Here is a 23,393-nt window from a genome sequence, read left to right as displayed (position 1 = left end):
GTTTTTCATGTTGGGTATCAGTGTCTAAGAAAAGGAGAGAAACCTCAAGACCGAAGAACGATCAGCGGCCAACTAGCGTGAACAGAACGTTGGGACTCGTGCGTACGACAGCGGCGGGTAGCTGCGAAGCTTTTTACCTCCTTTCATTCGTACGTTTCTTTCCTTCTGGTGTGTTACGTAAGTCGCTGTGCTCTACCCTTCCTGTACTTCACTTCCTTCCTTGAGGCGAAAACTTTTCTCATAACCGTCCATCAAAAACGATGTCAAGTTTTAAGGTTCTTTGCTCCTTCACCCTCTTCGTTGGTAAGCCCTATGCGTAGGAACCATTACTTGCAAGAAGCAGCGGCGTGAAGCCAGTGTCCCATTCCCGCTTTGAGACCACCCCGGCAATAGCCGTGTTTTTATGTGACAAAATCGTTTTCATTTTAGAGTGAGAGATACCCGAACAGAATGTTTGAAAGAAAGAAGGAAAGAAGGCATCTGGAAGCTCAGTCGTGACGGATGGGTGCAGCGTCATCCGCGCCACCATCATGGAGAGGAGCAGGCATGAGTAGAGAGATGGTTGGTCGTGGTACCTTCGGGGTTTTTTGCTTTTTCTTTGAGAATCCAGCCAGTCCGTGATGGGTGTGACTATAAGAAGGTTGCCATTCAAGTTAGTTGTCCAAACGAACGAAGAGAAGATAATAGACAAAGATAAGCGTAAAAAGGAGAGATCCAAACCAAGACATTGAATGTGAGTAGTCGTTGCCTTCGTCAGATATTGACTCATGCATTCTTCTCGACCTCCTCGTTCCACCACGTCTCCTTTGATTTGTCTTATTTCTCTCGTCTTTATGCTAACTCTCTTTCTCTGGTTTATCTTCTCAATCTCTTCAGCGACTTTCGTCACTTCTCTTCTCAGCAAATCAGGGGCGATGGCGAGTGACGGGGAGAAGGTACGTATGTGTCAGATGAATGAACGAGGAGAAAAGTAGTAAATTCGTGATAGATGACAGAAGTGTCTCTACCATACTGTTCTTCCCTTGTGTGTTTCCCTGAGATATTGTGCCTCGGAGCAAGATAATCAGGTGTAGGACTGCCTGTCAGTTCACCCTCGAAACGGCACAGAGGAACCGATGGTCAGCCGCCATCTCCCGGATGTACGTACAGCTGAAGTGGGTGTGCACACCTATTCCTACTCTCAGCCACCGACGTTTCCCCCAATCTATTTTCCAAGAACGTACATGTATCCCGTTGCATCTCTCAGCACCTATACAGAGAGACGCAGAAATAGAGAAGACATACCGTTTTCACGATCGAGTACCGGGCGCAAGTGTACGTGTGTGTGTGTGTGACTATATATATATATATATAGATCTACAAACATATCTATCTCGAGACATGTCGCGTGTGTTGTATGTCCATCTGTTCCTCTCATTTTGCTCAGCTAGTAACCTTTTCAGGCTCACCTTCTAAAGATAATGTCTACGAAACGAACGTCGATGTCGACAAGGTCCCATCGAAGATTCGCGTAGAGATGAAAGGCACCGGAGGATCAGGCGGATATCTTCTATCAACCCATGACATATATAAAGGTTTAACTGAACTTCCTAAGCTCGAAATCCCCAAGCTTTCTGAGGAAGAAATGAAAGAAAAAATCGAAGCTCCATCTATGTCAAAGCATGGACTTACCGTCTCTAAGCCATCGATCCAAAGTACGTCTTGCTACGATCGCCTGTCTTCTTCTCGTCTAGTCTTTCTCTGTTTCTTACTCATTTCTTCTTTTATCTCCTCTTCTTTAGTAGGATGGCCTATCCCACTCGTGTCATTATGAGTCAGCAAGTTTGTAGAGGCTTGAAGAACACCCCGAGAGAGGGAGAGAGAGATAGAGACAGAGGTGTGCAGGCAGAGAGAGTAGGGTTTGACAAGTTGAAAGGTAGCACCAACACGCCTGTCAAAAGCTTTACAGTTAAAGACAGAAGAGAAGTAGTTAAGATGGTTTCTCAGGAGGAGATATCTTCGTCTCTTTTAGTCTCTCCTCATGCTTGGTGTATCTTTCAAATCAGTCCCCTGTCTCTCTCTTCTCAGCAGCCTTCATGCCTAGCGTGAAAGTTCTCTTCGATGCCTCCTATGATGAACATTTAACGTCATCATTAAGGATCTTTTTCTCTATATAATTTAGTTTCTATCCGTCTATGTATGTACATGTATGATTGTTTCTCTTGTTTTATCTCTGTCTTGTTCTCTTTGTCTGTAGATGTGAAGAGCATGCCCGGATCCCCTCAGCTGTTCTCTAGTGTCATTAACGTTGAGGAGGCAGGCGACTATACAGCTGTCTTCGCTCACTTTCGCCCATGGAATCCTTCTGATTCCTCCACGAGCTATTATGTCGTGCATATCCATGCTCATTAAGGTGTAGACGGTCTACTCTATCTACTCTCGATATATCTATATATAGTCGTGGTGACTTGGAATTGTGAAGAAATGATAGGAAGGGAAGAGACGGCGACGTGAATGTGTTTACTATGTGAGATTCTCTCTCTGCTTGTCCTAGACGATGGCGTGTTTCATAAGGTAGATGTATGTCTATCAAAAGATGTGTGATGATATGAATGTGCTCGGTGTCTTGTAGAGATCTTTTAAAGGCGAGAAAGTGGTGTCTGTGGTGATGGTATGATGGTAATGGACCCTGTATTGAAGAGAAGAGGGAAACGAAGCAAGAGAGAGAGGGAGAAAGACAAGCGTGAGTTGTGCATTGTATGGGTGGATGATGTAGGAGTGATACGAATGCGTGTATTTGGATGGTGTGTATATACATTGTTGGACTGCTGTTACTTTATGAAAGGGAGATAGATTCTTTGATAGGAATATCTTCTTTCTGTCTCTTTGCAGTCATGAGTCGATCGACCGTCTTGGGTTGTTTGTTATGTAGTTCCATACTGTGATGTGAGGTGTATGCATGCGTATGAATGAGAGAGACGAATAGATCGATTTCTTCTTGTGAAGCAGGTGAATGAAGAAGGATGAAAAGATCGATGAAGAGGATGATGCTCTATAAGGAAGAAGATGTATCGAAAGAGGTGGACGGCTAGAGCATTTCTAAGAAAAACCCAAGGAGGCACTTGTAGCTAGGGGCTAAGAGATAGACGTAGATACACAATAAGACGTCACGGGCACTGCTATGTTATATTAGCCCATATGGGGATTGTACATCCCAAAAGCTTTTCCGCGACATTCATAGAGAGAAGGCAGATACGTATAAAGACACCTAAACACACGAAGACACACAGAAAAAGACGGGGTCAAGAAGACGAGAATGACCGACGCCCAAGGGGCTGTTTGACTGTTCGGTAAAGAATTTCAGACAGACACGAAAGAGAGAGAGAGATTTTCGCCTTTCTACGAAGCCTTTTAGCATTCCGCGGATTGATTCAAGAGTGGTTACTTCACTTCAGTCCTGTCGTGGCAGACAAGCCTGCTGATAGGTGGATGACGCACGATGATGGGACAGAAAGAGGAGAGAGATTTGGAATATCTAAGAAGTTCATTATTGGTACTGCGCCTTCTGTTTTAAGAAAGAAGGACCAATCTGGGCAGGAACTTTCAGTTTCTTTGCTGAAGGAAAGTTAAGAAATCTGGTAGCGAGACACAGGAGGAATGCTTCGGTGCAGACACGGGAGAGGGAAGTTGTGAAAGAAACGCCTGTCGTGTTTGTTTGAAGACCGTTCTCATCTATGGTGGGAGCTTATCTGCCGGTGACCAGAGAAGGGGTTGCATGTCCGATAAGAAGAAAGCTGAAAGTGGAGTTGAGTTGGATAGAGAGCACAACAGGTATGACGCCACGTAGTACTCGTTTATAAGGCGGTTTGTCTGTAAAACCTTCCAGATGGAGGACGCTCAAGTTGTTCACCGTAGAAAAAAAAACACGAGTGCTCCTGACTGCTAGGTGACTGCGGTTGACGAGAATCTCGGAGAAGCTTACACACTGATCGATCAGCACAGCGCCTTTACCTTTGAAGAGAGAAACGACCCAAACCCTAAACCCTTCGCCAGACTGAGCCCAACAAGTCGCCATGGAAAAGAAGTGACATTTTTCTTTTGGGAAAAGGCAGGCGCAGCACTGATCAACTTGAACGTTTCTTCAAGATTCTCTTTATCTTTAGTCAGCGACTAAGATGAGCTTGTCTGTAGATGTAGACTGTTAACACGAGAGATGTCTTGCTTTCGTTTTGCATATCTAGTCATTTTCCGTAGGCATTATTATTCCTCTGAGGTTCAGTGAAGAACACAGGGAACAACCTTATCGCGAGAGCCTTGTGTGGGTATGGATGAGAATGATTGAGAAACTTATTCTTGTTCTGATCGACAACGCTCAGCTAAGAGGATCAACTCCTTGTATCTAGTGATGTAACCCGTCTTGCACTGGGGACCTTGGAATGGACGCCCAACACACATATGGCGCGGAGAAGGAAGGAGTCAGCATAAAGAAAACAAGAGGAAAAATCTGATGGAAGCCCATGTAAACGTCGAAGTACCAGTTCACTTATTTAATGATCTCTTGGGGAGTTTTGCGTATACACAGGGAAAGACGAGGGAACAAGACAATCAACAGGAGATCCGCCCCCGTAGTGTATGTACACCCCAGCAGCTCTCCCGCCGGGGTAATGATGGTGAGGATCTCGGTCGTCCTCGCAAACAGCTGTAGAGATTCCAGCCGGAGTTCTTTTTTTATCTGAAGAGGAGGTCCCTTCTCTGCTGAAGGGAGACAGGAAAAGTAAAGAGGAACATCGTTTCAAGGCAAGTAGTACCACGTACCGAGAATTCTCATCTACCGATAAAATTGGCACAGAGCGAGCCATCACCATCGATAGTCAGTTCCATCGATTGTTTCATCATCACCACGACCAGCCACCATCGATTTGCATGCAACAGCAGGAGCATTGCGACGTCTTTTTCCTATCCGATCGATCTCTCTTTCGCTCTCAGCGTAAAACAGCCAACTAGATGTGTCGAGTGATGAATCTCCTTCCGACGTGAAAAAAGACCCATCAGGATGAAGAAGAAAACGAGAAGGAAAGATAGTCCGACTGAGCTTACCCAGCGAAGCCTTCATATCCTTTGACTTGCTTCAGCGCCTCTTTCCTCCTCTTCTCTTCTTCTTTTCGGTATCTTTCCGTCTTCTCTTTTTCTTTCCCGTCTTTTCCGTAGGGACCCGTCTTTATCTCGGAGAGATCTCTTCCTCGAGAGACAATAAGCATGAAAAGAAGAAGATACACTCAGACCGTCCTCCATAATGCCTGCCTGACTCAAGGCAAGCTGCGGATGACAGAGAGAGAAAGATGTGTCTTCTCTTTCCTTCATCCTTCCTGTTGGTCTCAGACATCTTCATCCTTTTCTTCTTCCATGAGAGATCCATGCTAATAGAGAAGAGAAGGGAAATCAAGAATCTTCTGCGGATGAAGAACATACACTTTCCATGAGGAGAGAGATCTTGTGTGATGAGAAGGGGAAGAAGAGCAAGAGGAGAAGAATCAGTGAAGTTTCTCATATAGAGCACATCCATCACTTCCACCTTTCAATCTCCTTCAGCGCACCCCTCAAATTTTCTCTTTTTAACCAGACTCCTTGTCTGTCCCCCTTCTCTGTCTCTTTTCTTCTTGTGAGAACTAGAGTCGCCAGCCTGCGTTTGTCTTTGATCGGAGGTTGTCCTTTCTCTGAAGAAAGAAAATTAGTGTGGGTGTAGAAGTGCTGAGAAGAGAGGAAGGGAAGAAAAGAGGAAGACGAAGAAGAAGAAGGAAGGATAAGAGATGTCAGTGAGCTTTCTTCATACTCACGCTTCTTACGAACGTGGCGATCTCAGGGCTTCATTCATTTTCCTCCTCCCTTTTTGTTTTCGCTAAAGATCCTCGCTTCTTTCATTCTTTCTTTCTTTTGTATCCCTTCAATCCATTCATTATCTTTCTTTTCTTCCTCTTGAATGACTGCGCGAGACAATCGCAGAACTTTCGTTTGGCTAAGCATGGCTTGTAGAAGCAGTCTTACAAAGGTTGAGAAGATCTCTCTCTCTCCTTTCTTCAGCTGAAGAAACTTCCTTTGGTCTATTCTCGAGAAGCTTCATTTTCTCAATCTTCTTCTCATTTGATGGTATTCTTCTCTGCTCCTCTTTCTTTCTTTCTTTCATTCGTTCTATCTATCTTTCTTTCTTTCTTGTCAATGGCATTTTTTTCTCTTCACTTCACTGTTCACGGGGAGTGAGAAGAAGGACATGCTTATGAAAGATCTGAGAGAGAAGTCTCTTTCTAAAGCATTCCTTTCTTGCTTCCTTTGTAGACACTTCCTTGATCACTTCGGTCATTCATCGTCATTTTCTTCTTCCTCTTCCTTTGTACAAAGAAAATGATCTTTTCGCAAGACGACTTTGTAGAAGACTTCTTGCCTCTTCTTTTCAGAGGAATCTCACTGAAGAGAAAGAAGAGAAGATGATTACTGCTCTCTCAAATGTAAACCCTCGTATTTTCTTCTCTTCTCCCTCTCTCTGGCTCTTCTCTCTTTTGGTGTATGTACATACACCTGAGATACTTACCTCCGCCGTGGTGACCGTCTTTATGTGTTTCTGCTACCTATCTCAATACGTCACTACATTCTCACGTCCATAGATACATACATCTTCAATACATGCCCGCGCCGGTACTCTTATACACACGTATATCTGTATGTACCCATCTTTCCATCCATCTATCCATATCTCTCTACATGTATGTATATATTTAAGCTAGGTAGATTTCATTCTCTCTCTTTCGCGCTTTCTTTCTCTCTTTTCTGTCTTGGCTTTCCTCTAGCTCTCAGACCTCGTCTTGTCTCATGCTTTAGACTTCGGTGAATGTACTTCCCCTTTATCAGTCGTTTTCTTCTTCCTCTCTTCCTCCCCCTTTCGTCCTTTTTCTCTCGTTCATCATTGACCGGTTCCTTCCTCCTCTTCGTCGTCGCTCTTCCCTCTCCTTTCTTGTCTTTTCTTTCTTATCATGTGGTCGCTCCTTGGATATCCCGAGGAAGAAGCGCCTGCTACAGCCGCCTCCGCAGGAGAGACTCAGCCTTCCTCTGCTAGCTCCGCAACAGAAGCGGCGGAAACACCTGCGGCTGAAGATACAGGGGGAGGAGGCCTATGGAGTTTACTTGGCTATTCTGCAACTGTAAGAGAAAAGAAGACATGATATCAAGAAAGAGAAAGAAAGAAAGAAAGAAAGAAAGAGAAGAGGCTGGGAGTTTCTGTCGTATTTCTTGTTTGATATGTATGAGGGGAGTTCTCCAGTGGTGCGTGTCTCTATTGTTTTGGATGTGTGTAGTCGTCCGCTTCTTCTTCTTCTGTCCAATGTATGAATGCAAACAAGTCGTCTCACTTAGGGTTGTTCGGGTGTATGTACAGCTGATTGTCAAGGGAGAAGGTTGGAAGGGTATGAGGAATGGCGAAGAGTGTGTTGCTTGCTGTTGACCAAAGACACTTCGCATCTCTTCTCTGGAACTCTAGGCATCCACAGAAGAAAAGGCTACTCTAGGTGTTTCTCTTTCACAACGACATATATATATATATATAAATGTAGGCATTAGGTGATCAGAACTTCTTTGCCGCAGTTACAGACAGGTGCATATATGTATGCTGGGTTTGTACGTATGTATGAATATGTCTGTAGGAATATGATGTGTATGTATGTCTATGTATTTCTGTCTGTCTGTATGTGTGTATAGTGTAAATTCTTGTTGTATCACTACTCATACACCACGTACCGTACCCTTCTCGTCACACATGTGCTTCAGTTTCTGCATGAATATCTATCTACACGCTTCTATGTTTACGACCATGTACATACGTATATCTACTGGCTCTGTGTATGTGTATAGTGAGTCTTCACATGTGTGTATCCCTTCCTTCCTTTCTTTCTTTCTTCCTCCTGTGCCTCTGTATATACGTATACCTATCCCTCTCTCTATATATATATACGTATATATATTTGACTTGTCTTTGTCCTTCAGCCTGAGCCTACGGAAACACCCGGGGCTCCTCCGCCTACACCGGTGTCTGATAGCGGGGGAGGAGGCTTTTGGTCTCTATGGGGCGCTTCAACTCCAAGTGAAGATCAGCCGTCAGCTGTAGATACACCTGGGGAGAGTGAGGCGACGGCTCCCGCTCCTCAGGAAGAAAAGACAGGCGGCCCTGAGGATGGAAAGAAGGCGGAGGGAGGAGCGGCGAAGGAGAAGAAGAAGAAAAAAAAGCGACGAGAAGAAGGTGACGAAGATGAAAGTAAGAGTGACAAGAAATCAGAGACCGAAGAAGATGGAGAATCGGAGAAAGCAAAAGAGAAGAAGAAAAAGAAGAAGAAAGATGGACAAAGTGGAGAGGAGACGTCGTCGCCTTCGGCTGGGGGGAGACAGCAGATTTCGGCCAATGAGGTCGATTCGATGAGAGCCCGTTTAGAAGAGATTGAGCGAGAGAAGAAGAAGAAAGAAGAAGAGAAGAGGAAGAAGAAAGAAGAGGAAAAAGAAGAACGGAAGAAGAAGAAAGAGGAAGAGAAAGATGAAAAGAAGAAGAAAAAAGAAGAAGAGAGACGTAAAGAGTTGGAGAAACTTGAAGAACAACTCCGAAAGACAGAAGAAGAAGCTCAACTGCTCCAAAAGAAGAAAGAAGAAGAGAAGCTCTCGAAGAAGAAATCGAAGAAATTCGGCGATTCAAGTCGTAGTCCTTCAAGGGATAGTGGCAGTGCGACCCCTCTATCTCCTTCATCCTCTCGCTCTGGGAGAAGAAGCCGCTCAAGAGACAGCCAAGAAGACGATGAAGAGAGACGCAAGCGACGAGAAGACAGAGAAAGAAAACGTCGTGAAGAACAGGAAAGATTAGATCGATTAATCGAGGAGACAGAAAGAGAACTATCAGAGACGGCCCGAAGTCTTCAAGAATCTATTGAAAGACAGAAACAAGAAAGAGAAGCCATCGAGAAAGCTCGGAAGGAACAACTGGAACATGAACAACACCTCCAAACGTTAGCGGAGCAAGTCATCCAGCAAGCCACTCTCTTGAATGCAACGCCTCCCTCTTCTTCTCGTTTCCCTCTTCTTTCTCCTTCTCCTCCTCCTCCTCCTTCTTCTCCTCCTTTACCTCCGCCTCCCCCGCCTTCTTCTTCCGGAGAAATCCTGAAGAAAAAGAAGTATCCTGGTGTTCCGCCTTCTGCTAAGAAAGGCGGCGAGATCAAGCCCCCGAAGATCGCCGTTGCTTCCGCTTCTCCGGCAGATGTACGAGCTCGACAGTTCATGAAAGATATCATGGCTAGAGATATTATTCCTTCTCTCCCTCCGCCTCCTCTTCCAGATGAGATCGCAAAGCAAGATGAAGATGAAGAAAAGAAGAAAAAGAAGAAAAAGGAAGAAGAAGCCATGATCTCTCCAAGAGAAAAAGGAGAAGCTTCCAAGAGACAAGGCAATCTACTCTTCCCGGGTAAGCGGTAGTCTAGGTCATGAAAGATATAAGAAAGCGATAATAAGAAAGACAGAAAGAACACAAGAAAGAAAGAATTACAGAGAGAAGACGAGACACAGAGAGTGTCGGAAAGGAAGAAGGAGAGAGAGACCGATGGATGGTGGTCATGATGTTACCTCAAGTGTTCTTCATGATGTCTTTCTCTCAGTCTGTCTCTTTCTGTCTCTCAGTTGTTTGTCTGGGCTACATGGAAGATCTCTTTCTGCTTTTGATCGTGATATTTTTCGACTCATGGAGGCTCCATGTCGTAGATAGGGTGTATGTACAGCACAGACGCTGTGACAGCATCAAGATCTTCACTCGATTTCTTCGTCTCTGTACAGAGAGATCGAGGCGTTTATTGTATAACTACATGGCTGCCGGAGAGAGGTCTCTTTTTGCGCTGTATGAGTAGAGAAAAGTATCCACGTATGTACATCCATATGCACATTCAGGCATAAGTCTATTCTTGTATATCCAGGGCGTGTGCCTCCTGTCTATGGTGTATCTGTTGGACTAGGTGAGAGCTCATAGGGAGAGAGGTACGGAAATCTCTTCTGTCTCTTCATTCTCCTTGGGGTCTTTCTTAAAGATGTACATAAGGTGAGGTAGATTCTCCTTTCTTCTTTATAGGCCGTTATTTCCGTGTTTCTTCTTCTGCTTCTACTTTGCAGCTTTCTCGAAGAAACCTGAGGAGTTTACAGACATCATTCAACTGGAGAAGAAGATGGCGCCTCAGCATGTGCTCTTTCGTGGGCCGTGTTTCCCGGCATTTCAGAAGCTCCGTCAGGTGTATATACAGCTCGAAGAGACACAGCGGGAAGCTGAATTGAAGGAGAAACAACGAAAAGCAGAAATGGAGGCGGTGAAAGAGCGGTACCAAAGAAAGCTCGAAGAAGAGAAAAGAGCTTTAGAAGCCACTCTAAGGAAAGCCATGGCTTTCGCAAGTGCATGTGATCTTCTTTCAAAGTAAGAATTCTACCCTTGTCTTCACCGCTCTAGCTATTACCTCTATACACACGTCTTCTACATGTGTGCATGCAGTCAGCTCAATCTGTAAATCTATATATCTCTAGGTACATACATTTTTATCGTGTATTTGTACAGTTTACTGATCTCTGTATGTCTGTAGCCTCCATTCATGGTTACGTATGTGGATGTTTGCATGCTTCTCTTCTTGGGGTTTGTTCTCTATACTTCAGCATATATGCACCTATATGACCTATATCTATATGAAGGTCGTCATCCACCGTAAGCTCTGTATGGCGCCCTGAGCTACATGTGCATGCACCATCTCTAGTGTATATGAGTAGGTACATCTCGTCGTGTATGTACATTTAGTATCTAAGTCCTGTTTATCTGTCTACTTTCGCCATAAGTAAGAGGTACGCATCGACTCTCCTCCGGAAATTCCCAAACCGTCGCACATCCTACTCATAGACACCTGTGTTTACTCCTCACGGCACGTGTATACGTCGATGTACATGTGTGTAAAGATCTTCATGTATACGTAAATATGCATCTACATGGAGCAGTATTCTCGTTAGACTTCTGAGCTCTCCTTTTTCAGGTGTATACCGCGCTCAGGACTTCACTTAGCTAGCGTCTATCTCTCTCTCTTTCTCTCGCTCCGTATATACATATATATATATATATATATATATATGCTTTCAGGCTTTCTCTCCACTTCCACATGTCCGTACACACACCTCACAAGAAACCTCGCCTCGGTTGCATTCCTTCCTGTCTCAGTTCTATCTCCTGCCTCTGTACGGATCTTCTTCTCTTGTGTCCCTTCAGAGTTGTATATACGGCATCATCTCGTAATGCTCGGACGTTTTTCTGTCTCCTAAGAGAAATCGTGGATGAAGAGTTAAGAAAGACCGAAGGATTGTGTGGAGGTCTACAGGAGAGAATAGCTCGAGCTCAGCAGACGAGAGAAGAGCATCGACGTGTGGCATGTCGATTGTTGGTTGATCTCTTCATGCGGCGTACGCGCGATGCTTGGAACAAATGCATTCGGGCTATACTCCTTCAGAGTGACACAGAAGGAGAAGAGGGCGATGAGTCTAGAAACCAACTTGGGATAGGCGTCTGTAAGTCTCTCTCGCTTTTCTCCTACATACAAGAGAAAGAAGAAGTAAATCTCTTTCTTGCTTTCATTCAGTTCGGACAGCAAGGTGTTTCGGGCAGAACTAGAGAAGTCCTCTTTGTTCTCATGTAGGACAATGTATACAATAGCACGCAGGCATATAGGTAGATAAAGACATAGCTGGATTGGAGGTAGATAGGTAGACTAAAGATAAATCAAAAGTGGACGAACGACAGATAGAGAGAGAGATCGGTAGATAGACGTGAGATAGATAGATAGATAGATTGAAGATAGATAGCGACACCAACACGTTATGTATGCCTGTATGCATGTGGGAAGTCTTTGCTTTCTTCTTGGAGTTTCCCCTTGGCTTGTCTTTGGTTGCTTCTACAAGAGCTTTTCTTTCATTCTTGAGAGTTTAGACACATTCACCTGGGACAAAAGGAGCCGCCCGTCAAGAAACGCGGTGTACGTACACCCCCCGTCACACGTGCTGTTCTTCAACAGGCGAAACACAGCGTCCCCCAAGAGACACGGTGGTACCTCGCCATAAGAACCTTCTCTTGTTTCTCGCGGTATGTCCTCTGTTTTCCTTTCTTTCTTCTGGTAACTTCCTCTTTTCTGTTTCTTTTTCTTTTCTTTGCAGTGCGGCATGAGAAAGCTGCAGCAGCTTTACTTGCTTTTCAGTGCGCCGAAGAAGACGCTGAGGCCCTTAAGAAGATCAGTGAGAAGGAGAGACGTCGGCTTGAAGAACAAGAGAAGTATCTAGCGCGGTGGAAGCTTCAGATTGGCGCTATGCATGATGCTCTTGTTCGCTTGAATAATGAAGAAATTCTTGTAAGGTTGTCTCAGAGAGATCTCCGTCTTTCTCTTTGACTTGACGGAAGTTTTTCCTTAGTAGGGATGAAAGAGAAGGACTTTCTCTCCTACTCGCTGTATACAGTCAATAGGACACAGAGAGACAGGAAAGGTCATGTACAACAGACGCTCTCCAATGCTAATGACTAGGTACTAGGAAGTAAGATACCGCGTGATTCGAGGGAACTGAAAGAATAGAGAGAAGTATAGATGTGGATAGTGATAGATGTAGGCGGCATGTTGTTAGAAAGCTGAGTGTCGTGACTAATGGATTGCCTACCTGTACACACGCGTAAGCATGCATTGTCTTTCTATCGACCACTGATGTATCTATCTAGCTATCTATCTTTAACTATCTACCTATCTGTCTATTCATCCATTTATCTATCTATCCATTTATCTATCTATGTATGCAAGCATTGGTGCCTATGTCCATCCTTACATGATTGATGTTGTACGTGTATGTCTATATAGTTACTCTCTTACCCCCTCCTAATCTATATATTGCAAGCGACCGTTATTGTATGTCTATATATGTACATAGGATAAGTTTCTACGAGGCTTTTTCATCCTCTATATGCTTTTGTCTTTCACCATGTAAGATCTCTTTTCTTCTCTTCCATTTCCACCAGCTATCCTGAAGAATGCTTCTTCTTCCTCTTCTCTCCTCCACAGTCTGCTTTCTGTGTTGTTCCTGTTTCCTTACCTTCTCCCATGCTCGCTTTTTCTTCACCTCTCTTTTTTCCGTGTCTGCTTTCTTTGCTTTCTCCGCAGAGACGAGAAGAAGAGAAGCGAAGATCAGAGCGAGAACAAGAGAAGAAGAAGAGAAGCAGAGATGCTTTCTACCGTTCTCTTCGTCGCTATGATGAAGACGACTTTTCTCCTACAGTAATCAATCGCTTAGACGTCCTTCTTGAAGATGAGTTGAGGCGACTCGGTGCAGATCCATCTTGTGTCAGAAACTCACGAGACCCGCCTAGTTATCTCCAGCAAAGACTTCTTAATCCTTCAGGTGTCACTTTAGATCGGCCAATCCCTCCTGCATTTCAAACGTATCCTCTTAAAGCTTTACCAGGAGGCCCCGATCTAACTTACGAAGATTTAGATTCCCACTTCTATAAAGACGCTGTGGATGCCGATTCTCCAAAGAGAACGCCGGGAAGAAGTAAAAGAAGAGAAAGAGGAAAAGGAAGAGAAAAAGGAGATTCTCGATCCTTTCTTTCTTTATCGTCCAGAGGAGGAGGTGGGAGAGTTAGATCTCTCAGTGATCATTCATCATCTGACACGTCTTCTCCCCGTTCTCGTTCAGGTCTTCGAGAGAGACATAGGCACCACTATGATCGAGGGAAGATAAGAGATGACGATAGATATGATGGAAGTAGTCCAACTCGAGTGTCTTTGAGATATGGACGAGACGATGACTCCTCTCAGTCGCCTTCAAGTATAGGAGGAGAAGGAGGGGTTGTAGGAGGCGGCATACGAACGGTAGGAGGTTCAACGACAACTCCAGGAGGTACACCTTTAGGAGATGTTAGTAGTGCAGAAGATTCTTTATCTTCTTCTTATCTATCAAGACAGAGAGCGAATGAAGACAGTTGGAGGACACGAGAAGATGGGCCTTCAAAGAAAGACAAGGACACATGGGAGAGAAGAGAAAAACAAGACAAAGATGACGACGATGTCGGGAGAACCGAGGGGCGAAAAATAGATGACAAAGACATCGATAAAGGAAGGAGAGACAGCTCAGTAGAAAATAAACATGTATCGTTTCATGAAGGTCGAGGGTCTCCATCTCGCAAGACAAGTGATAAAGGAGAATCGAAACCTATGTTGCGAAGGTTCTCATCTTCTTCTTCTTCTTCGTCTGAAGAAGAAGAAGAAGGAAGTCGATTCTCTCGGAAATCATCTCCCATCCTTCACAAAGATCATAAATCGAAGCCAAGTCCTCCTCCACCTCCTTCTCTTCCTTCCACTCTTCCCTCTTCTTCACAGGCTGCAAGACATGAAGACGAGGATGGCAAATCGTCGCGAGCGTTACAACGTCAAGATTCTCAAACAAAGAGTTCACTTGTAGGAAAGAAATCTGGGGGAGTGGGGGTAGGTAGTCTCGACAACCATCTCAATACTCAGACAAAGAAAGGCTCCGCGCCTCCTCCCCCTCCTAAGGGAGGAGAAGGAGCGACTGTGACGTTTGTTGATATGAAGAGTGCCATGCAGTCGAAAGCAAAAGTTGAGACGGCTATTCAATCGAAGTTAAAGTTCTCCAGGAAAGCCACGATTCTTGTAGGGAGTGGCCCCCCTCCAAGCATGACAGAGCTTCAAAGGAAAAAGACGTTTGCTTCACCACCTCCTTCCTTTCCTGCTAAGAAGAAGTCTTCATAGATGCGGAGCGAAGGGGGTGAGGCGGTCGCTGTCTTTCTTGTCTTAGTAGCTGAGAAGGAAGAGATCAACAGAAACTGGCGGAGAGAAGGATGATGACGGTGATAAGAGGAGAAGAACAAGAATGGATATGTCTGTTTTCTTTCCAAGAAAAAAAAGGGTGTTGAGAGAGAAGAGAAGGAAGAAAGAGAAAGAGAAAATGAAGAGAGGAGGGATGGATATATCGATAGATAAGGATATAGTAGTTGATAGTTGGAGTGGAATTTAGAGATGGATGTAGCGTCGAATGAGTAGGGCTGGAGAGAGTGAAGAGATAGATGTTTGTAAAGGTTCTGTCGCTGTATCGGTTTCTCTTGTAAAGAACAATGCTTTTTGTTTCTGTATGTATGTGGTGTCTATACACACGCTGAGATGTCTATACAGCACACACGGTATACACGTTTGACAAATGAAGTGGTCTGCCGCACCACTGCTATGTATGTTTGTATGTATGGCTATCTTCCTACCTATTCATACATACATACATACACTTGGGTGATAAAGAAGAGCTACAGCAGATACCAGTGTCTAGGCATGGATATATCTAGAGAAGTTCAAGTGTATGTTGAAGGTGTTGGTTGGCCTGTGCGGCATTTATGTAACAATAGCGCGGCAGGTGTATCTTTCTCGTATGTTCACCGACTGTATATACACCACCTACCCCTTTTCAAATTTGTCGTATTCCATTTGATGGGGGTTTTCCCCCGTCTTTTTTTGCGTTTTCTTTTCAAATGCTTTTGATTTCTTTTCAATTCAAGCCTTAAGAACTAAGGACGACACCCTTTTCTCTCGTTCGTTCCTCATCATATGAAAAAGACGACCTTCCATACAGCTTCCTGGTGTTCGTTGTGTCGTGTCAGTCTCCGTCAATCGGTAGTTCCAAGTCAGTCAGCGAGGCTGTCACATGTATATACACCGGCGTAGCCAGATGAAGCTCTCCATTTTTCTAGGAAGAAGGCAAGTCAGAAAGGGGGGCGATGAGATGAGCCTCTGCGTCCCATATGAGGAGATACTAGCATAAGGCTTCCCTCTCTTTTCATAGGAAGATACACACCCTCCACCATGGCCGCCTTCCCGGCTTCCTCCCAGAACACAGAAAAACGGTCCGCGAAGAAACTCCAGAAGCGTCTTGATTTGAACACAAGCATACACGACTCGCTAAAAGCTCGCAAGTCCGGTCGAAAGACGGATGAAGTGTCTTCGACTCAGCGAGCACGTCGGGAGCTGAGACAAGCGGCCGACAATAAGACCTCCGGATCGTCTTCTAAACGAGGAGCTGAGACAAGCGGCCGACAATAAGACCTCCGGATCGTCTCCTAAACGAGCGAGCCAAATTAGATCAGGACAGGAGGTGTATGTGCGCATATACACCTTACCTTCATCTAAACAAGTTCGACTGCGTACTGCGGTCTTTCGAAGCGGATCTCATTTCTTACAAACGGAAGAGTAGCATAATGAGACACTAAGACTATGGATCCTGCTCAGCTAGCGAAGACAGCTTAGCGGTTTGGATATAGCCACTATGTCCTCTGAGAACGTACACCTCACTTGTCGGCGTCAAGTATGCACACTTCACTTCCCCATTGGGGTGTACGCGCACTTCCCCTCCCGTCTCCGCGGTGTGTAAACACTTCAGTTAGAGAATGGTGTTCCTGTCTGTGTGCTCACCTTCGCGGCACGATTACCTCGCTACCTGTCCCCCGCTTGTATCTCGCGGGCCTTGTGCAAAGCCCTTGGGGCCATCTTTCGCCCGCACTGTCACCACTTCCGCTCCATTGGTCGACGTAGAGCTGCCGCAGCCATATCGTATATCCTACGCTCCCCCATACAGAGCAGCCCATTAAGAACATAAAAACCATAGCTTGACCATGTATCCTATTACTAACGTTATGCCCATTCTGTCCGCGAGATTCAGGCGCCTCGTGATGGTGAAAGAACGTAATACCTGTTACGAGGCCTTGCCCTCAGTTGCGCTTTGCCAAGGAACCGTGTTCTTTCTCCGCTCTGCTGCCACCGCTTACCGAAGCAGTCGAAGCCTCGTGAGCTGCAAGCCGTACACCCAGACCCTGAAGCTAAAAGATGCCGTCAACAGAAGGCAGGCGTGATGCTTTCACGTGAAACGCCAGCCTAGTTCGAACTCTCACTGCTGAACCGCCGGGTGTCAGCCAAAATCGTCACTCCCGCAGGGTTAACTATAGACACGATCGTGCCCCTTAGGTGCCGATCGTCTAGCTCGTTCTGGGATTATCAACGAGAAGAGTGTCCTTCCTGCAGATCGCTAACAAAAGGTTGGACAATTTCACGAACACGAATCTCAAAGTATAATGGAGGTGCACCCTTAATAATCCCTCTCTTTCTTCCTTTTCAAAGACCGTTGACATCCGGCATCTCGTCTTCCGCGGAGGCACGCACCGCGATGCCGGACAAGGGTGAGTCCCGGCTGTTTCTACCCCTGTCCAGAATGCGATGGCCTCGCCGAAGAGACTGATCTCTTCTTCTTCCTGTGGAGTGTTAGAACCGCTTCACACACCATCGAATAAAAGGTGACATCATCTCGTCAGCAAAAGCCTCTTTGTCGCCCGACTCTAGTAGCGATTACTACACCTCCTCCCCCTCCTCCCCCTCCCCATACAGCCATCCATCCATCGTGTCCGTCCATTCATGTTAAGGAGGGCCAAGGAGAGGAGGGGGTGCGCGGGTTGGACGGTAAGTGACGATGAGGAAGACGTTCACGTTTGTCTGCCGTTGCGCCAGAGTAAAACTAAAGACACACGTCTCTCGAACAACCGCGACAACAGAAATCTTCTTAATCCATGTCTGCAACTCCCGACAAAAGAAGGATACACCTCGTCGTCTTGCAGCTTCCCAAGTGAGTGAGCGCGCGGTGCTTGCTCGTGGTGGGTGCCATCCGTCCATCCATCCATCGATCGATCGCTGGTTGGTTGGTTGATCGGTTTGTTGATTTGCGTCAAAGCGCTCAAGAAGTGTAGTAATAGTAGTAGTAGTATGAGTAGCAGGCAGCGGCAGCAGAAGGTACTCGTCGTAGTACTAGTAGTAGCTCGTCTCGGGGGATTTGGCCGGTCGTCTTCATCTTTTCGGTTGGACATTTCACTTTCTCCCTCTTTTTCATAGGTCAAACTTCACTTTTCTTTTCATCCTTCCGGCATGATGGACACTCAAATGGCTTTCTCATTTCATGTTCTCTTTCCAAGAAGAAAGAGAAAGTAACGACGAACTCACTAACTAACTCACTACCTACCCACCTCCCAGCGTGGCGATCCTGACTTTGTTGTGTTAGTTTGGTTCGTTTTCTTCTTTCTCATCTCTCATCTTCGGCCTTTCCTTCTCCCTCCTACCCGTCGTAGGGGTGGGCTGGTTGGTGACCATGGTGATGAGAAGATTTCTCCTTTTTTCACTTGGGAGAGCCAGCCGCAGCAGCAGCAGGTAGACAAACAGACCGCAACTTTCTCTTCTTTCGTTTCCTCCCTGTTTGTTCTTGTCGATTGATTTTTTGAATGGCTTGGGGCATTTTCATGTCGTCGTTTTTGCTTGGCGACTCATCATCTCATTTACACGTTTCTCTCTCCTCTTTTTCTCTCTTTCCTCCTCTTCGTCTTGTTTCTTAGATTGAGAATACTTACAGAGAGAGAAGGAGGAGGACTCAATGTCTCTTGTCAAAACATACAAATGAGTTGTCGAGTTTGCGCCTGATGTTCTTTCAGTCTATCTTAGGACTCCTGTGTGGAGCAACAGAAAAGAAAGACTTCTGTCGAAGAGAGAAACGAGAGAAAGAAAGAGAGAAGGAAGGCAAGTCGCAACAATAGTAGTCAAGTTCGTCAAGGATAAGAAACCTGCTACTATTTGAATGAAGATAATCACTTTTCCTGGTGTGTGAGGAAGAGAAGATACCACGGAAAAGTCTTAAGAGGAAGAGGTCTTTCTTTGGAAGAGAGATGATCGTTCTAAGGAATGAGGTGGCGAAGCATAGGAGGGAGGACCGCCACTCATGAAAATCCAAACCAGGAAGGGAGGTTGATGTTTCCTCTCTGAGGTGTATGTACAGAGAGACAAAGGGATCTCAAACAACAAGACAAGTGAAGAAGAAGATATCTAAAGATGTGGTCCATCATTCGTCCAACCCTAAGAGAGAATAGCCTTTCCTCTTATCGTCATGAAGCGTCTCTTGTATAAAGAAGAGTCGCATGTGTTGGTTCTGCGATCTTAAAGAAGCTTGATCTTGTCCGAGGAGGTGTTTTCTTCAAGATCTCTCTCAAGCCTATCGCTTTCTTCTTAACCTTTACATGGCTATCTATCGTCGGAAAGGATAGGTCCATCCCCTCATCCTCTTCTTTTTGACTTTAATGAAGAAAGAGACAATGTTGAGAAAGGAATGTAGTCGTCAACATACACAGAAGAATGCAACGTCCTCCTTCACCACGTTGTGTGAGGATCTACCGTTTAAGTGACTCTTCATTGCAAGCTTCTTGCTCTTCTAGTTTGCACGTCTAGATGATAAGAGAGATCGCAAGTCAAGTGAATATGACAGGGATTCAAAGAAGAAGGGGGTCTTTCATCCGTCTCTATTTATCGACACAACTTAAAAGCGCGTTGGATCTAGTCTTGTGTGTAGCTCATATACTCTTTCTTCCTCGGCGCGTTTCTCTTCATGTGCATCTACGAACTATCAATCCTATCTATCTATATACAATATAGATAGATAGGTAGCTGTGATGAATGTGCGAGGAAGAGTTGATACATACGAGCCACCCCAGTGAAGAAGGGGGGGGGTGAACACCGTTGGTAGGGCAGTATGAAAGAGAAAAAGAGATCATACATATCTATACCTCGTATGTCTCCTTGATTCATGAAGAAGAGGAAGAACAACATTAAGACCACCAACAAGGAAGAAGAAGAAGATGGATATCAATCGGGTGTTAACGACGTACCTCTCACGGAACTTTGTCTCAACCTGGATCTCCCGATCATCGCAGCTTGGTGCAGGTACGCAGTCTTGTCTCTCCTTAGAAAAATCCACTTGAGTGTTCTTCTATCTGTCTCCGTCCTCTCGCCGGTACATACACACCGACATACGTGCATATATCTTCTCCATACATACAGGTGTACACGTAGGTTCTAAACGCCCTCGGTGTTTCTTTTGCGTCTACGCGACGGTGTCTGTCCATGTGTCTCTGAGTCTATTTACGCATGTCATTCTTCTTCTTCTTCTCCATTCCCTCTCATCTGTCGGCTTCATTGCAGCTCGTGATCATAGTAGGTGTTTAGAGTAGCTCTTCTCTTTCTTTCCTTCTTCGTCTTCTCTGAAGCGTCATAGAAGTCGCCGTTGTTCGCGAGGTGTGCTTGTCTATTGACGCATGCAGTTCACGTCTCCATACGGGTGGTGACCTGACATAACATCCTCTGAAGACGAACGTTATTCTCATCTATCTGTCTATCTTCAATTCAACTATCTGTCTTCAGTCTAGCTATCTGTCTTTCTCCAGCTATCTCGCTATCTTTCTCTCTCTGTAATCTATCACTCTCTAGGCTCTCAACGTTTGTCCTATCTGCCTGGCCTGATCGTGGATAGAAGACAGTAGCAGACAAAAACGCCGAGGAGATTCGAAACATCCCTATGATGATCGCAGCCGAGGCGGAGCTGCGGTAATCCCACACTCATGTGGAGACGTATCTATTGTTTCTTATAGAACTAGCAGATGTATAGGAGAGTGCATCTGTATGTCTTGTACTCCTACAGCATACACATATATATGTATATGTACGCGTGTATGTAGTTCGATTTCGATGTCTAGTAGTGGTAGTCCCTCCCTTCCCCCGTGTGTTCTTTTTCTTCTTCCTTTCTTTCAGGTGCAGCTCATCTTTCTTCTCGAATCCGTCAGCTTGTCTCTTCTCAGACTTCTTCTTCCTCTGGTGGTAAGATAATAAGAGATGACAACTTTCTCTCAAAAGTCTCGAGAACAAAATCCCTTTCTGTGAAAAAGTTCGTCCTCTTCTTTTGTGCGGTGTCGTTCTTCACATCTTTGGATTCTCAGTGCACTTGATGGTTCCATTAGAGAGGACCGAAAGAAGATTTGTATGACTAGACTTCCTTGTCTTCTCTTTCTTTCGATCTCCTGATTGCATTCTGTCTTCTGTCGACATACAGCATCTCCCTCATCTGTCTACGCTTTCTAGTAGTAGGAGTAGTAGCCGTGGAGGAGGAGTAGGGGGAATAGCTCGCAGTGGGTAGAGCTCGTATTCATTGGAAGTAGTCATTGCTTCAGATGGTCTTCGACTTAGTATAGAATAGTCGCACGACTTCCTGGAGTAAGCGTCATAGCAGTAGTTGTAGTAGTAGTAGGAGCGTTGTATTTGGAGGAGTAACCGTCGTAGTAGTAGCAGTAGTAGCACTTGATCGACGGCAGGGGTGTGTGTGCTATCGTAGTAGTAGTCATAGTATCAGTAGTAGGAGTGGTAGTACTAGTGACAGTGATGGTGGTATGACGGTAGTTACGTTGGTAGTAATACTCATAGTAGGAGTCATACTAGGAGTAGGAGGTGTTGTAATAGGCGGGTCATTAGTGACAGGAAGAAGAGTAGGACTTGTTTGACGGCAGTTCGTAGGAGAATCTAGTCTTCTCTTTTCTTGACGTCTACGGGTTGTCGTATCACGATGAAGTATTGTGACGGGATCATGTCTACATACCAATCTATCTATCTAGGTACATATGTATATCTATGAATGTATCTATATTCGATCTTGAGAACGTCAGTAGTAAGTGTAAGCAAATGAGGCGTGCTTGCCCCCCTAGATGGACGTCATAGAGAATTTTCCTCTTTCTTTTCTCATCTTTGTAGCGTGTCTGTACGCTTGTCATTTCCTGTGAGAAACGAGGGTTCTTTAGAAGAAGGAGGGAGATGTGGTGATAGCCTTAACTTACCGATAAAACAAGCATTGTAGAATCTATCTGGAGAGAAGAAGAAGAAAAGACTGAGAAGGTAGTGGAGAGTTCTTTCCTCTTGTTGAATCTTTCCCCTGGTTTGTTTCAATGTGTCTCTCATTCATTCATCTTCATCTCCCTCCTGTGTATATCCACGGTAACTATCTGTCCATACACAATAGTAACGGACTGTATTCGCATATCCTGCACCCCCTTCCCTACACATCTATATGCAGAGAGAGAGGTGCCTTTGAATGATGTCTGTAGGTTGTATGTGTGGGTGTCTGTTGATGCCTGTTTGCTGTGCAGGCTTGAGTCTGAAGGAGCAGCGAATTTTGCTAGTCATTGAGCGACAGATCGACTGTCTCATTCCTCCTCTTCAATTTTGCGTCTTTTGGGCACGGGACAAGCATTCGGCTGTACAGTCAACTATCCATCACGTACAAGAAATCCTCCTTACTGTATGCGCTTATATACAGGTAAGACCAACCCTGATCGTAAAGGATTTACCATACGTGTAGTCTATAGATACCAACTCAACATCTTCTTCATCCCATGGTCGTCTTTATCTTCTGAAAACGTCTCCTCTTCCTCCTCCTCTTGTCTTTCATTCATTCAAGTGCCATTTCTCTCTTGATCGACGGGGTTTGTCAGATGCGTGTGATAGATAATACCCAGGGACATACCTGTCTAGCTACCTCTCTAGGCATCGGTGTTAGGTAGGTTGATAGGAAGATACAGATATGCTATAGATAGGTAGATAGATAGATAGCTTAAAGAGACATAGTAGATAAAGTAAAGATAGATTAGATAGAGAAGAAGACTACTTCGAGTGTAGAGAGAGAGAATGGGGTGGATATGGCGTTGCTTGGGAAGAAGTGCCGATGTGTCTGTGTGGACGAATTCCCGGGGACAAAGAGAAGTTACGATGAGAGTACGTGTCTTTGTTTCATGCATGGTAGAGGAGTACTAAGGTAGATTTCTCACCTAACCATTCCTGAAGATTCCTGTAGGATGTATGTACATAGGAGAGAACAAGGAAGGGGCCCGGAGGAGGGGGGATCTTTCGACGTATATAAGGCTGTACGTATATACATAAGCGTGTGTGTATGTATAAATCTATATAAGGCTAGCCGTCGATGCCAGAAACAGCATTCCCGGTCATGTATGTTTTCTTCTTCTTTTGATCTATAGATCATTGATACATACATCTTTTTGTCATGAATCCATCTCTTGCTGTCTTCTCTTTCTGTATGTCTGTCTCTTTGTCTTCTTCCTCATTCTCTCGTAACAGCCCTTTTTAGACGGTTCTTTCCTCGATGAGGATTCCTTTTCTTCCTCCTCCTCCTCCTTTTACCCTCCTCGTCCATCGAAGATTCCTGGGGGAAATTCATGTGAGTCGTACGCGTCTCATCATTCATCCTCTTCTTCTTCCCCCTCTTATTCTTCTTCTACGAATAGAAGCACCAGTGTGACCCTGACTCCGAGCTCTACGAAAGGTAGTCCGGCGTCTTCAAGAGGGGGCGCCGCCTTAGCTGTTGCTCTGACGAATGGATTCCTAACAGCACGGGGGGGGGGAGGAGAAATGTTTTGGGGCTGCATA

General features: G+C 45.1%; 3 protein-coding genes across 3 annotated transcripts; all 3 read left to right on the top strand.

Moving 5' to 3' along the window:
- Positions 1-606: 606 nt before the first annotated feature.
- CSUI_000103 (inhibitor of cysteine protease 1) lies at positions 607-3,014 on the top strand. The gene is made up of 4 exons (XM_068060337.1): positions 607-733; positions 877-935; positions 1,427-1,694; positions 2,237-3,014. Exons 2-4 carry the CDS (start codon positions 915-917, stop codon positions 2,389-2,391), a joined length of 444 nt encoding a protein of 147 aa, XP_067927682.1. The 5' UTR covers positions 607-733; positions 877-914; the 3' UTR covers positions 2,392-3,014.
- Positions 3,015-4,992: 1,978 nt separating this feature from the next.
- CSUI_000102 (uncharacterized protein) lies at positions 4,993-15,718 on the top strand. The gene is made up of 6 exons (XM_068060336.1): positions 4,993-7,169; positions 8,008-9,463; positions 10,159-10,453; positions 11,285-11,580; positions 12,223-12,413; positions 13,209-15,718. Exons 1-6 carry the CDS (start codon positions 7,002-7,004, stop codon positions 14,814-14,816), a joined length of 4,014 nt encoding a protein of 1,337 aa, XP_067927681.1. The 5' UTR covers positions 4,993-7,001; the 3' UTR covers positions 14,817-15,718.
- A 2,133-nt stretch (positions 15,719-17,851) lies between these two features.
- Positions 17,852-23,393, top strand: CSUI_000101 (uncharacterized protein; the record flags this gene model as incomplete). The annotated part of the gene is made up of 4 exons (XM_068060335.1): positions 17,852-19,853; positions 20,718-20,783; positions 22,100-22,269; positions 23,085-23,393. Coding segments are annotated over exons 1-4 (630 nt in total), but the record flags the coding sequence as incomplete, so codon positions are not given.

This window comes from Cystoisospora suis, assembly GCF_002600585.1.
Source record: "Cystoisospora suis strain Wien I chromosome Unknown contig_44, whole genome shotgun sequence".
NCBI classification, from domain to species: domain Eukaryota; phylum Apicomplexa; class Conoidasida; order Eucoccidiorida; family Sarcocystidae; genus Cystoisospora; species Cystoisospora suis.
This window is presented reverse-complemented; position numbering and strand designations above follow the sequence as displayed.